Raw genomic sequence first — 18,828 nt, 5'->3', positions numbered from 1 at the left:
GATGCCTAGTATAAATTTCCATCTCGGATTGACTGAACAAAAACAGTTAATGCTCTGTCTCTCTTGTTCTGTCTCTGCTTTTCTCTGTAACCTGAGAAATTTCTTCATTGACTTAAATGAAGCTAAGAGGTTTACCTATTTTTAGAAACAGAGAAGTGACTTTTCCACGGGTGCTGGAGTTTTCCCGTTTTCTTCCGTGAAATTCATAGTGCCAAAATCAAGGACGCCTAGACACAGATTTAACCATGCATTGCCTAGAAAGGGAAGCTGAGATAGTGTGATATTTATGCCCACCCTAAATTCAGACTATAACAAGATTATGTATGAAGAAGCCAGTGTTAGACAAACCTATGTTCTAGAGCCTTAATATTATTAGTATTACTATAATGTATTGCTATAATAGAAATTAATCATGAACAAAAAGGTTGGTTGTGACTGGAAGAACATTTTTATAAACCAGATTGATGGCTGCTTCTCTCATGTGGTAGTGCTATAATAGGATTCAGTGTACATTTGTTTGGTGCCTGGGGAACTATCTGAACAGAATATTTTCTGTAATTTATTTAAACATATTTGCATGGCCTGCAAATATTGAAATTTCAAGACCTTGAAGTACCCTTTATTGTTTGTTCAGATTTTATCATCAATGTTGCAAATACCAAGCGTCATATTTTCGTGATTTTTGAGCATGTTGAATTACAGATGAATGTCCTTGAACCCTCTGCATATAATGTATAAACACAGACAGTATGACTTCTTTGTTTTCACTTCACAACATGATACAGTATGATAAAATTCCATTACCGTGATTTGCTTAATGCAGACACATTGTAGGCCAAATTATATCCCTTAAAATATTACATACGTAAAAAATCTTTTCCATGAGTGAATGGCAAATGTTACTCATCTCTCATAAAATCCGGCTTATAAAGAGACTCAAGTTAATTGGATTTAGGTGGTTTATCTTTGATACAACATACTTGTTACTCTACCATATTTTAAGAGTCATTCATTGTCCATGGCAAGGGAGCTTTATGTATATTTATATATATACATATATATGTGTATATATTACCTATGTAATATGTATATGTACATATACATATACAATTACATATGTAATATGTATACATACGTATACATATGTATATATAATGTGTATATTATATATATACATATATATATATAAATATATATATATATAAGAGGTACATCCTAAGAGTACCTCTTAGGATGCAATATGCATATATTGAGTATCAGGCTCACAACAGTGGATAAGACAGAGAAATTAGGTCTAGTAGGGGAAAGAAGCATTGATTTCATATTCACCCCAGTTATAGCTATGAAAAGTTTTAGAAGGGGTTCATCTAGGGCCCTATGACAGTGTCTAGTAAGGAGTCTTAAATCTTGTCTGCATCAGATTGGACAGAGTGGGGTGAAGTTGAGAGGAAGGGCTCTTGAAGGTAAAAATGTGAACTGCTCCCTGAAAGATGTGTAAGATCTAGCCAACAGATACAGAGGTATTGCTCCCACTTTATTAATGAATGTACTTTTACTTGCATTGTGAAATATAATTTATAAATTAATTCTAGTAGTTTTCCTCTATAATTATACTTGATTACTGCTAGTAAAGTTTATTCCAGGAAAATTTGGAAGAAAAGAAAGCAGATGTCATCAGCAATAACAACCATCAGTGATCCAACAAACCTTCTCCCCAGAAAGCATACCCTAATACCCTTCTCCCCGCCTCAAAAGTCCTATACAACTCGGAATAGATGTATTAATAAAGGTATTTAAATCCAAGTTTTTTTTTTTTACCAAAAATGGGGTCACAGTATTATTAGATTGCAGTTTTACTTTTTCTAGATTTTACTTTTAGTGGCTCCAGCACCTTTGCAAGAGACATACCATTATTTATTTAACCAGCCCCTACTTGTGAACCTTTTAGTTACCTTTAACTTTCTCACAATCCCAAAAATACTTGAAGCAAAGTCAACTCTATTTATAAACTTGGTTTGGTCAGCTTAATGCCTATATTAATATGAAGTAAATAAGGCATTCATTTGTCAATACCAGAGCTTTTTTGTGTAAATTTGCACACTAAAGATGGCTCAAATGAGAACTGGGTACACACACATTTAACTTATTGAGATATATATTCTTTACTGAAAGAAAACTCACTTGTAATGCCATAAATGGTAGTAATTTGCATTCTGCTCAGTCTTTTACCGCTTAGCTTTTATCCCTGCATGGTATGAAGATCGCTGAGTTAATCAGAAACCCCTTTAGAATCAGAATCTTCAGGGTCTACTGTAGAATGAATGCCCAGTGTGCCAGTGGAAAACATTCAGGATCTTTTATGCCCATTTTCAAGTTTTTGACAGTTTTCTTTAGTCTTCCTCCTGAGATCACAAGTAATTTACAAAGGTAATTCTTCATCCAAAAAAAAAACCCCAAAAACTGCAGCTAGAGTGTTAATTGGCCATAGAGGCCTCCTCTAGATTTGCAAATGTAGAACCATGAGCTGTTGAGGTGATAGAATTAATTTCTCTCCAGAAATTTTTATTACAAACCTGGGATTGGACTTTTAAAAGCCTCTATTATTTGCTTCTCTGAGGCTAGGAAGACAAAAGCAAGAAACTCTCTCCAAGAGATTTCGTCTTTAGTACCTGTGTAACTGGGTGAATTTCCGTCTGGTTGAGGCTCCCAAGATTTGCTAAGGTTCCTGTTCTGACTGACAGTGACCTTTCTTACCTTCTTCTAACTTCGGGAACCTATCTGCCAGCCAGGTGTGTTAGGCCAGTTGTCTTGGGGGAGATTTGTAAACTTAACCCTTGTTAAAAACTGAACCCTTATCTTTCAGTAGTTGTCACTCCTGATTATGTGAAAATCATTTTCAAATATGATATTCTTGGGGCAGCCTTGGTTACACAATTGATTTGTCCAAAGTATTCTGCCAAAAAGAGAGGGCAAATTCTTACTAAACCTATGGGAAGAACTATATGGCCATGGAAAGCAAGGATGCCCATTATTCGTTTCTGAAATCTGGAGAGATCAGTGAGAATTAGATGCTCTTTTAAAGTGCTTTGTTTCTGGGGTGCCTGGGTGGCTCACTTGGTTAAGTGGCCTACTCTTGATCTCGGCTCAGGTCATGATCTCATGGTTTGTGAGATCGAGCCTAATGTCGGGCTGTGTGCTGGCAGTGTGGAGCCTGCTTGGGATTCTCTCTTTCTCTCTCTCTCTCTCTCTCTCTCTCTCTCTCTGCTCCTCCCCCACTTGCTCTTTCTGTCTCTTTCAAAAATAAACATTTTTAAGTGTTTTGTTTCAGTTTGAAAGAGCAGTGTCTACCAAATTGAAAGGTATAGCTTAAAAGGAAAAAAAAAAAGATGAAAGTCTTACTCATATATCATTAGAAGACAGAATATTAAAAGCAACAACAGTACCTGAAAAAATACCTGCAATTAAATGGTACCCATCCATTAATTCAGTCTTATGGAATTCTTATTTCCTTGTATCTAGGGTCAGTGGAGTCTGCCTTGATGAAGTCTTCTCCCATAGGAAAAATCCAGAGACTACTTTAGTGTTTAATTTAGACATATATTCAAAACTGGTATTATTATTGTAACTACTTTGTTAAACCGCCGTTTTCCTTTGGTAAAACCATTTGCGTGGCTATTTTTGTGTTATGTATTTGTTACTTTGAGGCTGGCTTTTAGTTACATATTCACTGGCTTAAGAATGAATTGCATTTGTTAATTGAATATCTAGTAATCAATTAACTTTGTGGCCAAAATATGTCAGATTTAAATACAGTACCCTTGTTTTCAAATAATTATACTTTCCACATTAATCTTGCGAGAACAAATCATTTTTCAAAAGCTTAATGAAGAGTGAAAGGCTAATTGATTGTAGCAAGAACTTAGAAGTACTGTTCTACAGTCTACAAGTATTCCCACTCTCCTATTGAGTTGCTAACTTCCCTAAAGGCTGTAGTCTAGAAACAAACAAGAAAAACAATGGTTAGGACTATAGCTTTCAAATCCCACTTTCTAGAATATATATTGAAACAAAATAACAAACCAAATGCATATGAAGGACTAAAAAAATCATTTATCCATAAGGGAAAAAAATACTGTACCTTAAAGAAAATGACCATAAAATAATAAGACCTTTGAACTCACAAATTTTGTTGTATAGTATCTAATTTATTACAATTGTTTTTGGGTCATCAATTCTATAAAATGTATGAATATTACTTAAAATCCTAAATAAATCACTAAAGTATATACTTTGTAACGATTAGGCAAAAATCACAAAATTAAATTAAGCCTATAGTTTAGTTTAATTAGCTTGCAGATGTTGACATTAAAGCGTCTCAACAAGCCTAATAGGCTGTGTATCAGTTAAGATGATTTTGGTTGTAAGGAACAAAAAATATTTTATGCTGATTTAAAAGAGCAAAAGGAAAGTTATTTGTTCATTGAGAAGTTCATTGATAAGGAATTTAGGTTTAGTTTGATCAGGGCTCTGCCTCTATCTCTGAAATTACCCAAGCTCTGCTGCCTTTCTCTGTTTACCACGGGTGTTAGGCTACCAGGGAAACTAGGCTTATCTGATTGGCTTATCCATTTGCTCAGCTCTTTTCTACCCTGGGTGAAGGGATTCTCCTCTTGCAAACCCAAGGGCTTCTCTATCCAGCCGGGAGGGGAAGGGCTAGAATGGATAGTGAAGAGCTCTACTACAGAATTATTTTGTATATTCTCATGCTTGAGTTTTGGGAAAGGAGAGGAAGTTGAGAAATATTTTCATTGATTGTCTCCTCTTATTACACAAGCTGCTTTCTTACACTTATCATCTTCCATGTAATCCTCTTGACGATACTAGGAAGTAGATGTTATCTCACTTCACAAATAAGCAGAAGGTTAGCCAATTCTTTTTCTCAGGCTCACATGGCTTGTGAAGGTATATTCTAAAGTCCATGTTCTTCTGTGCTCTTCAGATTGTAAACTAAATCACATTTGCTAAGTAATTTTGTGAGGAATGTTATTCCAAGTTGGAAGATCCCAAAGGATTTAAACATTTATCAATATCCATTCATTCCACATTTACAGTGTTCCTACTGTGTACTAGGTGTATGTAGTTGCTGGGATATTATGGTTAGAAGTGCCTTCAAACCGTACAGATTTAGTAGGAGAAACAGATGTTAATGTCATGCAAATAAGTATATAATTACAAACTCTGTAACTGCTCTATAGTAAGATCTGAGTCTGGGAGAGGTGATCACAATGTTTCTTTCTAGGAGGTGACATTTCAGTTGAGATCTGCAGGATGAGAATGAATTAACAAGACAAAAGAGGAGTGGGAGTAATGAATGGGTTTTTGGAGTGATGGTGGGGTTCAGAGCCGACAGCCAAGATAGAATTCTTGAAGACATCTTTGGTGCAAAAAGGTGATTTTATTAAAGCTTGGGAACAGGACCCATGGGCAGAAGAGCTACACGGGGCTATGCAGAGTGACTGCTTAAATACTGTGGAGTTGGGGGAGGTAAAGTCAAGAGGAAGTTTCTTAAAGGGCTTTCCCTATGCTAAAGAGGATTTACAGGTTGTTGGAGTCCTAGCTATTGTTAAGCTAAGGTGGTTTTTCCCTTGCGCAAAGCATTATTCTTAAGATAGTAGGGAGTTCTGGAGATTAGGCTGTTGATAAGATTGCCTTTTTCTTGTGATATTACTAAGATATTTGTAAACTGATGGAGGTTCTATCAATGTAACCATTTGTTTTCTGTGCTTTCCTTTGTTCTTGAGCAACCAGGAGTGCCTGAGGAGTGTCAGGCACATCTCACCTCGGTTGGGTAGTTGGGTGGTGTTCGTGTCTGATGCATGCGTAGAAAGTAAAGCGAGTCCTTTTTGTTTGAGCACAGAGAGAACACAGGGCAAGGCTAGGATGAGGCAAGTAGATAGATCGGATCTTGCAAGGGTCTTCAGGTGGTATTAAGAATTGTGCTGGATATTCCACAAGAAATTATCTTGGAAAGAACCGATCTTGGAGATCTTAAGTCTTTGAGAAAATTGGTGAGGTGGTATTTTAGTATTTATTGTCGTTATCTCTCTGAATAATTTATAGTGTTTTCTTAAAACATGTTTTCTTGCCTCAACAAAGCCATACTTCATTTTTAGAATTCTTCTAGCGTATTCAGCTTTCCAGTCCTGGCATGTTGTGTAAATCATTTGTAACCACTTTAAACTTTTTATAACTGTGTATAACTTGAACCTAGAGAGAAAACAGTGAAGGTGGGGGTGCCTGGGTGGCTCAGTGGGTGAAGCCTCCGTGCTGGGTGTGCAGCTTGCTTAAAAAGAACACAAAAAAACAGTGAAGGTAAAGGTATCTACATTTATCGAATGAATGTTTATCAAATAGTATTGAATTAGTTGCAAACTGCTCAGAGAACAAAAGTCTAGACATTAAACTTTGGGGAGGAAATATAGAAATAATATATATAACTGATTTAATGTTGGTGACTTGGTGTTCTCTGTTCACTGTTAAGGTCTTGTTGGAATTGCCCTTGTGACCTCCCTTTTATTTTTGGTTACAATTAAAGAATAAGAGAGAAACAAGACTTTATTTAAATATGCAGTTGGCTCTTTTCATTAGACTAAGGCAGTATAAAAGAAAAATTTTGCTCATACCATATGGTGTATTAATATCATAAATAAAGCATGCATCTGGGTTATAATCAAAGTTGAACTTCAAGTTCATGTCTGTTGACAAGATGGTTTACTTAGAATTCTGAGCACTTGACCTATAGTATATTTAAGCCTGAAGCTGCTGACTCAACCAGTTCCCTAAATGTCACACAAACGAACGCCATTACTTTAATCTTCTTACATCACTTGCTGAAAGTAAAGCTTTAAAAATTATCAAAATAAGTCTTGAGAGTAGGAACATATGTATTATTGAGAAACTAACTGAATGTTTAGTGGGCAAACATCATCATCCTTTTATCTTTGTAAAGGATAATGTAAATTGTGTTATACCAACAGTTTATTTCATTGTTGGGAAAGATATGTCTTCTCTTCTGGAATGTGAGCTTACTTCTCTTGTCTCTGTGTTGAAAGCTCTAGAAGGGCAGGGCAGAGATATGTGCGTGGTTGTTGTTAAAGTCCTTGACTAAAGCGCGCTTGCTCCTGGCATGGAATATATGATGTTGCAACAAATTCCTGCTCAAACATTTTCTAGTCCATTTTCCTCTTCTGTCTAGAACTGTCTATACTTACTTTCCCATGTAGTTCTTTCCTGACAAGTAAAAAACTAGTAAACTACTGATCAGCTTGAAATGCTAACATTTCTACTTGTTTGTATTGAAAGTAACTGGTACTTCCTTTTTGGTGGGGGAGGGGGGGCATCTGAGAGATCTTCCCTTATTCTGGGCCATTGAATTTCAACTCATGCTATCAGGACTGATAATAATGCAAGTATCACCTTTAGTATGTAGATTTGAAAATGGCAAATACGGAGAACGCATATGATCCGGGCATTCAGAACCCACTCTATTCTGTGCATCACGAAAAGCCTGTGAAGAGAATGTGAGGAAGAGCCGGACACTCACATGCATGGTGGTGTGGACCCCCAGGATGAACTGTTGGGTACCAGCATTTGTTGATTTTCATCAAATATTTCAACACTTGCTGAAGCGATATGTTTTCTATCAAGGACTGTCATGGAATATCTAGTACTTTTGGAAAAATATATGATTTGTTCATTTATTCAGAAATTATTTATTGAGTGGTAAGACTGTGTCAAAGCTCTAGGAATTTGAGGATGAAAATGCTTGGTCCATACCTTCAGTCTATTGGATAGTTAATGCCACGATGAAGTGGGACATAGGGGAAGAAATGCCCAATCTTCCTGGATTGTTGGAGAAGTTTCATAGGAACTTGTCCCTGAGATTGAGCCTTGAGGAGAGAGGGGAATGTGTTCCAGAAATTAAGTCTATGTGTGGCAGTAATAATAATGACAATATTATTAGAAGAGGGTCACCTGGGTGGCTCAGTTGGTTGAGCATCCACTTCGGCTCAGGTCATGATCTCACAGTTTGTGGGTTCAAGCCCAGCATTGGACTCTGTGCTCACAGCTCAGAGCCTGGAGCCTGCTTCAGATTCTGTCTGTCTGTCTCCCTCTGTGCCCCTCCCCTGCTTGTTCTCTCTCCCTCTCCTTCCCTCCCCCTCTCCCTTCTCAAACATAAACAACTAAACATTTTTTTTAAATTAAAACAAAATTTAAAAAGGATATTATTAATGAAACAGCTAAGGTTTATTGAAAATTTTGTGATTGTTTTTTTCTCTTTTCTTTTCTTTTCCTTTCTTCAAAACGTTTCACGTGTATTAACCTGTTTACTCTTCATAGCAACCCTAAGAGATAGTAGACTACAGATAGGAAACTGAGTCAAAAAGAAGGAATTCTCTAGCTCACAGTCAGTCTAGCACGCAGTCACACAGTTAATAATGACGGAACCAGATTTCACATCCAGAGTCTAGGGCAACTTTGCTTTGTGTGAATAAAATGATCTGTTTGGTAACGGTAGAACTTGAAATGGTTAGAAGTTCAGGTCGCTGGGTATTTGACAGGGTTTTGGCTGGTCAGATTGTTATGGGTTACATTGTGAACAGCCTTGGAAGACATGCTAAAGAATTAAAATTTAGAAGTAAATTAGAAATGCACATACCAGGTCCTACCTCACATCTACTGAATCAGAATTTCCCTGCTCCAGAAAGTATCCAAGGGTTTTGTGCCCTGATATGGTCAAATAGTGAGTAGATCTATAGTTTCAAACAGCAAGTGCTGCTATTATTTGCCCCAGGTTTCTTGGTATTTCGTTTGTTGAGTTGAAAAGTAAGGTAGAGAATGCAATAAATCCTATTTTGTATGACTTGGGTTTAATTTGCTTGCAGAATATCCTATTAAAAATGTGAAAAATAAAAAGCTGCCTCCCTGATTTGGAGATAGGGAATTTTTTAGTCTCATGTATGGCTGGTAGGAGATACTCATGGATATAGTTGAGATTACTCATGTGAGAAAATAGAGCAGTCAGCATGGATAGAAAGCATTGAAATATGAAAGCAGCATGAAATTTGAAATATTGTAAATGAAGAAATTAAGAAGAGCATCTTCAAATACCAGAGGGAACCCGGGGAGAGATGGAGTTTGGGAGCTAAAGAAGGAGGGTTTCACGATATCTTTTTATTTTTATTAAATGCATCAGAGAATTTGTGTAAGAAAAGGACTAGGGGAAGAAAAAAAAAAGACCAGGGATGTTGTGAAGAAGCAGAATTTTGGTGGGGTGGAAGCCAGATTGGAATGTACACTTGCCAGTAGGTAGGTAGTAAAAAGGGCTTAGATGACTCTTTGCAAAAACTTGATTTTAAGAAGGAAAGTAGAGTGATAATAAGAAAAGGTTACAAGGTAAAAATTACTAGCTTTTCCCTCTTTTTATTTAATACTTTTTATAGATTGAAACAATACAGATACAAAAGATAAAGCTCCCTTTCATCCAAACACCAAGAGATAAGAAATGTTGAAATTTGTCATTATTTTTCAAGCCATGCTTCTATGAATATGTATTTGTAGTAAATATGTATCTATGTGTTTTTAACAAAAATATGTTGTAGCTGTATAAATTTTCATATGTACCTTAATATACTGGAAACACATATCTCTTTCATTACATGTTATTTTACACCATTACCTTTTCAGAGTTGCATGGTGTTGCATTGTATGTATAGAATAGTTTACATAATCCAGTTTTTGACATTTTTGCTTCTCTGGGTACTTCTTCATTTTAACAGTGCTACCATTAATATCTTTGTGGGTAAATTGTTAACACTTTCATAATTATAGATTTTTTATTAATTTCAAATTGTGGAGCAAGGTCCCAGATGGAGTCTTCATTTACGGGATCTATAAATCAAGTAGATGGACCAGTCTTGGATAAAAGCACAGACATTTCCATCTTCCTGGGTGGGAGGAGAAAAGTATTAGCTTATAGGTGGTTAGTAGGAGAAAGGATGAAAATGCCCTGCGGGAGTAGCCATATGATGCTCTGTTTTATCTTCATGCGGATAGTTGAAAGGGCACATTGTTACAGGACGTTGGAAAGTTGTGAAGGTTTGAAAAAAACTACCAAAAAGAAAAAGCACAAGAATATATGAAGGGTTACTGGGCAAAATTGTGCAGAACTGGCATTGAGCACTCCATGTCTGCAGGGGTTCCAGATGCCTTGGTTCCACTGTCCTCTCCAGGGGCATTCAGAGCCCAGGTCTAGGGAGTTGAGAAGGCCAGACATGACTTATCTATGGTTTGGTGGTTACAGGTCTGGTAGGTGGTCGGCATGGGCAAAATAGGGGTACACCATGAAGGAGTTGAAGATGGTGTGGAGAGAGCAGTTGGGTCTCTACAGTCACATGAAGAAGAAGAAGAAGCTTGAAGGGACCATAAAGAGCACAAAGAGTGAAAGAAAGCATGGGGATTGGCGGGTGTCAGTGAGCAGGAATAAAGGACTGAGGCCTGAAAAGTTATAAAATTGTGGCCAAAAAGTGGGACACCGAGTTGAGATTTTAGAAGGAGAGCAATTACACTCCAAGTCAAGGTCCAAGGGGTAGCCATGGATCTGGTGAGCTAAAATTAAGGGAAGATGAGGTCATGGAACCATATGCAGCTCAACGTTGTCCATATGGATGTGGGTGATGTGAGGATTTTTAAGTAAAGAGGAAAGAGTGCCCTAGAAATTCCTAATCCTGGATAAATGACAAAACAGTTGGTAGCGAATAATGGTAAATAACGAAGGTGCTATAGCTGGTTGGCCTGGATATTTAGAAAATATTTATGGAAGGTAAAACTGATAATAAATGCGATAATGAATCTTTTGGGAAGCAAATGGCATCCAAGGAGCAAAATGAGCTTCTAGCATGCCAAAAGTCACCGTCTAGCTTGAGATGCAGGAGTTGGTTGAGGAGATGGATAGCTGGACGGTGTCTTTTTCACCCTGTAACACTGGGACATTGGGGAAGACAGGTGCTGGAGTGAATTTTCTTCTGGTGAGCTCGCAGTGGGTCTGTGAGTGGGGTAGGGAACATACACCCTCAGGTCTAAGCTGTTGTCTTGCAAGTGAACATACAGAGTTGAGGCCTGTACTCGTAAGCATTGTAGCCAGGATGGAGGGTTGCTTGCCAGTAGCTGCAGTTTTTTGTGAGTTTCTGATTTTGCTTTTTTCTTTTTTCCACGTAAATTTTAAAAGTGATCTAACTGGGAGGAAAAGGAGCTGTAAGGACTGGCTTCCCAGAGAAACTGTTTTAGAGAGTAAGGTAAAAGACCTGGTGAGATTCTGGGTTTTGCTTGCTCTGTCAAAACCCCCGGGTGTAGTTGAGAAAGTATGAGCTCGGGATGCAAGATTCTTGAGTTTGAGGTATCAGAAACGTTATGGGGCCAACAATTAAAATACAGCCACCGAATCCAGTACCTCTGAGAGGTCTTCGGAATCTAAAGTCATTTTGTCTTCACACCCGAGTTCCCTTCCCTGTTATGTTAAAACTGCCCTTTTCATCATCTCCCTACTGTTCTTAAAGAATTTCCTTATATCTGTGAACTTGGGGACTAGATATAAACTCCTATTCTTAGTTCTTTGCAGGCATTTCAGGACAAATAGAATGGTAATGGAGTGAGTGGTGAGTTTAGATAGAAGAATGACCTTATGAATGCTTTTAATTACAGGAGTAAACAAATAGAGAAACAAAATACAGGATTAGTTAGATAGTGAACACACACATCTGAGGGCTCCCCCAGGAGCTCCCTTACAGGCTTGTGGCAATAGAGAGAGGTCTTTAGTTGGGACAGTTGCTTTCAGAGGAATAAGGGATGGAAGCCGCCATTTTATTTATGTTGCATGTAGTATTGACCACATAACAACCACCTTAAATTTCTCTGGCAAAGCACCTTGGTGTAATTGTAATTCAACATATTCTAAAATTTTGAAGCCATTTTTTCCTGAATCAGAATTCAGAGCTTGCTCCACGGTTTTCTTCCTTCTCCTGTTCTCCTTCCCCTTTCGTTTCCTCGTGATAATTTTGGCTGCTTTAGTATTTAGCATGTGCAGCACATGCTATGTAAGCCTATACATATACTATTATACCCTTACTCCTATATCTGTTTAAGCTTGGTTCTTTGCCTTTTTTCTCTTTTTCTGGCCCTGTGTATTAGGTCCTTTAGTTTAATCATCCGTGTCTGCTTGTACTAGATTGTTTCCCTAAGAACTCTGTAAGCCACAGAGTGAAACTGATTTGGATTTTACAGCCCTGGTGATTTTCCTTCTGGTGTACTACCAAGAAAGTGCTATAGCACAGGAGCTGATGAGTCATTTTGCTGGGCTTTTGCTTTCTATTTTGTCTTTGAAAAATCAGGTATGATCATGAACATGGAAATGTCTCCTCTAACATCATGAGGGTAACGCTACCATAAAGTAAAAGCGTCAGTGTTAGTTTTGGTCTCCGATAAATGGAATACATTGTGATTTCAAGTAAATTGAGTTCCCCCATAAAACATTCATTCATGTAAAATTTTGTTTCTCTAAATTTTCATTGCTTGTACTGGAAGCTGACTAGAATTACTCGGCACCTGCTGCTATGTGTCTGGCGTTGTCCTGGGGGCCTCACACCTGTTAAGCCATTAAATCATCACAGCAGGTTTGTATGGTAGGTCTGGATTCTCCCATTTTACTGAAAAGAGGTTGAATCTGAGCGTGTTGAAATAACTTTTCTTATGCCACTCAGCTAGTAAGGCTGGTATTCAGGATCTCTGTGGCTATGACTGCAACAGGCTTCCTGATTGGAGATAGACATGGGAACGTATTAAGGTTTCATTTTGGATTTATACATTCATTTGGATTAGAAATGAAGCCAACTGTTGTTGGTTGAGATGGTAGGCTGTTGGGAATTAATTCAGTTTAGTACTGAGTATAATCTCTGGCAAGATCCCAGTCTTCTGTCACATAGTACTGCCAGATGAAGGGTTACCTTGATCGTCAATAATTTCATTCTACATAGTATAGTTTCATTATCTAAGGAGATGAATTGTGGGGCAAATAAATCCATTGAGGTCATAGTGTATATTTCCCCCAGCTTGTTTGAGGCATCACCGGCATGGTTATTTTATCTTTTAATTCTTGGCATTTGATTCAGGGCCATGATTTCCAAAGCTGGTCTCTTGGCTGGGCTCCAACATCTGCCATTTGTTCCTGCGTTTTCTCCTCCCCGTTACATACCTCCCCACTGATCGTTGCTCATATTTTGCCACTACGGTAGCTTTTGAATCCAGTCTCCCTCTTCTTCAGTCTATCCTACATATTGCCAATCATAGCAGTTTTTTTCACAATACTCATTTGGCCTCAAAATACTATTGTGCTTCATGGCACACTCTGTGATTCCATTTATATAATGTTCTTGAAATGACATAATTATAGAGATGGAGAATTGATTAGTGGCTGCCTGGGGTTAAGGATGTTGAGGTGAAGGGAGATGGATTTGACTCTAATGAGGGTAGCACGAGGCAAATCCTTGAGTGATCGAATAGTTCCGTAGCTTGGTGTATGGTGGTACATGATGCAAATGTGATAAAATAACATAGAGCTATACTCCCTTTACCTAATGTTGATATCCTGCTTTTGATATTGTACTGTATGTATATAACATGTCATTAATGTGGTAACCTGGATGAAGGCTACAGGAGTTCTCTCAACTATCTGTGCAACTTCATATGAACCTATACTTATATAAAAATGAGAAGGAAAAAATACTGTTGTGCTTTAAAATGTTTAAGTTCCCATGTCTATCACATTCCTTGTTTTATATTCTTTGTTTCCTCCTGAATTAATCATTCAAAATCATCTCCTGATTTTTTTTCTACCTAAATCGTAGTTGACGTTAACATAGTGTTTGTCTTTTATCAGGTTACCAAGAAATGCTTTTTGAATTCATTGAACAATTAAGTATGCTTTATGAAAGAACCGTGTGTCAGTATTTGGTCTCATTACAAACCATCTTGTTTTCCTTCTCACTTCCTTATTCATTTTTGTCTCTGCCTAATCTCTTTACAGGGACTAAGCAGCAGGCCAGGGATTTGATTGGTGGAGACTTGGGCTTGCCTGGAGGGGTTGCATTACCTGTGGCCATAGTCACATTGCCCAAAGTCCAGTCACAAATTCTAAAAGGCAGTGGGTCTTTGAGGGCTTACGACTTAGTTATAAGGGCTAGATGAGTCAGGAAACCCAGGATATGGACTATGGTGAACCACAACCATCCATTCATCCAGATTTACTAAACTAGTTTTATAGCACAGTGAATGATCTTTTCTGGTGAACGTTCCATCCATGTGTATCTGAAAGGAAAAGATATTCTACAGTAATTAAAATCTATTTCGGATCTTCGGTCTTCAGTGATTTGGGTGGGGGGTGTCTAGTTCTATCAGTTACTCAAATTATGATTGTGGAGTTGTGCTTTTCTCCTTTTAATTCTGTCAAGTTTTGCCTCATATATTTTGAAGTTATTAGGTGCATACACATTTATGATTGTTGTGCCTTCATCCTGATGAATTGACCCTTTTATCATTATGATGATCTCTTTGTATCTTTGTCTTGAAGTCTTCATTATTGATTTAAACATGTGAGTCTTACGCTTACCATTTGCATTGGTATAACTTTTCCCTCCTTTACTTTGAATCTGTGCCTTTATATTTAATGTGGATCTCTTAAAGACAGCATAGAATTGGATCTTGCTTTTTTAAATCCATTCTGGCTGGCTTTGCCTTTTAGTCCATTCACATTTAATGCAATCCTTGCTATTGTTTTTTAAGGTTTGCTTATTTGTTTGTTTGCTTGTTTGTTTCTTTGTTTTGTGGTTGTTCTAGAGATTACAGTGTATATCCTTAACTTTTCTTAGAAGTTATTGTTTAGGGTTAGTATTATCCCATTTTGAATAAGATAGAAGAACCTTGAAACTACATAAGAGCATTTAACCCCTCCCAGACATTATGCTATAATTGTCATGTGTATTACATTTACCTATGTTATAAATCCCACAATGAAGTGTTAGAATTTTTACTTTAAACAAGTCATGTATTTTTAAAACAGTAAGAGAAAAATAGTCTTTTATATTTACAATTCCTGCTACTCTTCATTCTCTCTGGATATTTTGTTTTCTGATATCATTCACCTGGAGAACTTTGGGATTTTTTCTGCCTTAGGTTTGCTGGCACAGACGTCCACAATTTTCTTTCATCTGTAAGTTTTTAAATTTATCTTCATTTTTAAAGATCCGTGGCCTGGATGTAGAATTCGGGGTTCACAGTTCTCCCCCAGGTTTTCATCATTCTACTGTCCTCTGTCCTCCACAGTTTCTTATGAAACATTGATTCTTATTGTTTTCCTATGTGTATAGTGTCAGTTTTGTCTCTTTTAAAAATGTTTCCTTATATTTGGTTTTCAGCAGTTTGCCCACGTGCACCTGGATGTAGCTTTCTCTGCGTGTAACCTGTTTGGGGTTTTCTGGGCTTCTTCAGTCTGTACATCAGTCTTTGACTCAAACTGGGAAATTGCCAGCCCTTTTTCTTTTCCTGCAGTGTTTTCTCTCTCTTTACCTCCTGAAACTTTAGTTATACAAAATGTTTGCTCTTTTACTAGTGTCCAAAAGACCCTGATGATCTGTTTTTTCTTCTTTGGATTGGATTTTTCATTTTTACTTCCGTAAACATACTTATAATAACTTTTTTAACATCATTGTGGGCTGATTCCAGCACTTGGGTCAAACTTTCCCTTGAATATAGGTTAGATTTTCCTGTTTGTTCATATGTCAAGTAATTTGAATCTTACAGGATTCACTTTGTGAATGATACTTTGCAGAGATTCTATTTTTTTTGTTCCTTCAAAGAGAATTGATTTGTGTTAACAGGCAGTTAATTTGGCTGAACTTAAACTAAATTTTGACTTTTCTCTGGCAGGTGGCAGTTCCACCAATCTCTTCAGAAAGCTAATATTGAATATGTTCTGTGTGTCATGCAGTAAAATAGAGGACTGTGCTAAAAATAAAATAGACACGGACCCTAACCTCAAGAGACTCACTGTCTAGCTGATAGAGAGAGGAAAGTGGAGAAGTAATCGTGATAGCTTCCCATGTGTCATTGAGGTAATACCTGAAGGCAGTAGGGTTACTGGGGAAGGAGTTGTGAAATTGTTAAAATGCAATTTAAAAATTGTTTTTAAGGCAACCCAGTCCTCCTGAGGTCTGGAGATAGTTCGTTTATTCTATGTCGTGACGATGAGAGATTGGCTGATGAACAACTATGAGTTACGCTGTCATCATTTTGTTAAGTCTTTGAAGAAAAGGACGTGTTTCAGAATCACAGCAGATTGTGGAGAAGCAGTATCAAAAACAAATGTTTAAATTCTGGACTGCCGTACCAAACAGAACGAATACTTTATTTTGGGTTAAAAGAAGGTGATTTGATAAAATCTGAGCAGATGACACAAGTGATCATAGATTAGGGAATATTAGATATTGCTGAGATTAAAAAGACCTGTCTGTACTCAAAGTACCACTGTGGGAAGAACGATACTTCAAAAAACATTTACACTCACAGAAAGTATATCTTAAAACTCTGTAAGTTTCCGATGTCAAAAATCAAAATATTCTTTCTAATCTGTTTTGGATGTTAGTTGTTCATCTATAAAAATGAATGGGTAATATGACGGTTTTTATTTTGTAAAAACATATATTCCTTAGCAGTAACTTGAGCCTTTCTTTTCTCTTTTTTCCTGTTTTAACAGTGTATCCTATTCAGTACATGTATCTGAAGATTACCCAGGTATGCTTTTTTTTTTCTTTCTGTTTTTATTACAAATACTTGTGTCGTGGTTTCTTTGAATTTTTTTTTTCTTTTGGAGATGGAAAATGTATATAAATATATCTGGGAGTGAAGCGTTGGCAGGGGAAGACTTAAAGATCCAGAAAAATTCTGTTGGTTGCCTGTGAGATACATGTCTTACCCTGAGATGCAGTCCAGAATCAAAATAGTTTCCTGATGAAAAATAGTTTACTTGAGCCCATGTATAGCCTCAGCCTATATATATTTTTCTCATTGCAAGTAAAAAAAAAAAGATTCTCTGAACTGGTTCAGTCGTTGGCTTTGAAACATCATTTGAGTTCTCATAATGTAAAAATAATAGGTAAAGATAGCAGCTAAAATAATAGGTAAAAATAATAGTAATAGCAAAAAATAGTCCTGTCTTCATTTCCCTAAGTATATGTCTCATTAAACAATTCTGACAATGATCCTATGACATTGTTACCATAGCATCATTTTTTCCTCATGAATGATGACACAGCTAGTAAGAGGAAGAGCTGGGTTTTGAACCCAGGAGTCCAAAGTCTATGGACTGTACCACTGGACTAGGCTAGGTATCTTGTTTATGTAGTCTCACTGAGTGTCTGTTACTTGAAATATATTACTACACCCACAAACACTTCTCCCTAGAAAACAGAATGTAAGACCACTGCAGATCCATTTTTGTATCAGTCAAACAAGGGTTTTTCTTCTAGGCCATGGTCAGTCCTGTTTTCTAGACACATGTAATCTCATCAGAGCCCAAGCTGTGTATGCCAACATTTTAGTCATGACAATTTTCAGATACGTAAACAAGATGTTTCTCTTTAGTATTTTCCTCACAAGTGATATCTATAATTTTATCTTGAATAAGAACATAAGTATTGTAGACTTAATGCAGAAAAAAATACAACCTGATTACTTTACCTCGGAGAAAAGAGTATAATGCAAGCATCTATTGTTTATCATATTTTGTGGCAAAGAACAGCAATTTTATTTTTAATGTTTATTTATTTCTGAGACAGAGAGAGACAGAGCATGAGTGGGGAAGGGCAGAGAGAGAGGGAGACACAGAATCCAAAGCAGGCTCCAGGCTCCTAGCTGTAGGCACAGAGCCTGATGCGGGGCTCGAACTCACAAACCATGAGATCATGACCTGAGCCGAAGTCAGTCACTCAACCGGCTGAGCCACCCAGGCGCCCCAAAGAATAGCAAATTTTAACTGCTTGTATTTCATATATGTTTTACTCCAGCATTCTGACTTAATGAAATCAGGTGGTCACCAAACTAACTGTTGTGATCTGTCGGTGTCATAAATTAGAAACCTAATTCCAATTCTTATTCAAATCTAGCCATTTTATTCACATACTCTGCATGATTTGGATCATATTTTTCTGTGTAAAATGACTAGATTGCTATAGGCAACTTTGATGATACATACTTTGAGTACTTTTAAAAATGGTTAGTTCATAAGATAGTATGAAGATGTAAAACTTATTTCTTTAGCATTCATGCTAGTATTTTTTGTGGCTGTTTGCATCATGCATTTAATCTTTTTATAAGATCAGATGTTACATTTAAAAATAATTTTGTAAGTTTCAGTTACTTTGCTATGATCTCCATATATGTTAAGCATATTAGTCTTTAAAACTTTTGTACAGTTTTACAAGGGGAATTATTCATTATTAAAGAGATGGCCTATTTTTTTTTAATAGTAGTATAAAAAGAGTTCTAAACAGATTTCATTGGAAGAAGGAACACAAGAAGTATTTACAAAGAAAAATTTTTTTGTAGAAGATTTTGTCATCAGCTCTCTCCCTTATGGTATAGGATGTTTTTGATACTGAATGTTTGCTAAGTGTGTTAGGAAAATAAAAGCTCCAGTGTTGTGAATATTATAATTATTGTGCT

The 18,828-nt window shown here is 36.9% G+C and overlaps 1 protein-coding gene across 2 annotated transcripts in view; it reads left to right on the top strand.

Moving 5' to 3' along the window:
• The window catches only part of PARP8 (poly(ADP-ribose) polymerase family member 8), a 175,798-nt gene that overhangs the window by 81,642 nt on the left and 75,328 nt on the right, over positions 1-18,828 (top strand). For both annotated transcript variants that reach the window (XM_053200812.1, XM_015085963.3), the window contains exon 4: positions 16,862-16,899. In XM_053200812.1, coding sequence (XP_053056787.1) covers positions 16,862-16,899 — 38 coding nt within the window. The remainder of the gene's footprint in view (positions 1-16,861; positions 16,900-18,828) is intronic.

Source organism: Acinonyx jubatus, chromosome A1 (genome assembly GCF_027475565.1).
Source record: "Acinonyx jubatus isolate Ajub_Pintada_27869175 chromosome A1, VMU_Ajub_asm_v1.0, whole genome shotgun sequence".
In the NCBI taxonomy this organism is placed as follows: Eukaryota; Metazoa; Chordata; class Mammalia; order Carnivora; family Felidae; genus Acinonyx; species Acinonyx jubatus.
This window is presented reverse-complemented; position numbering and strand designations above follow the sequence as displayed.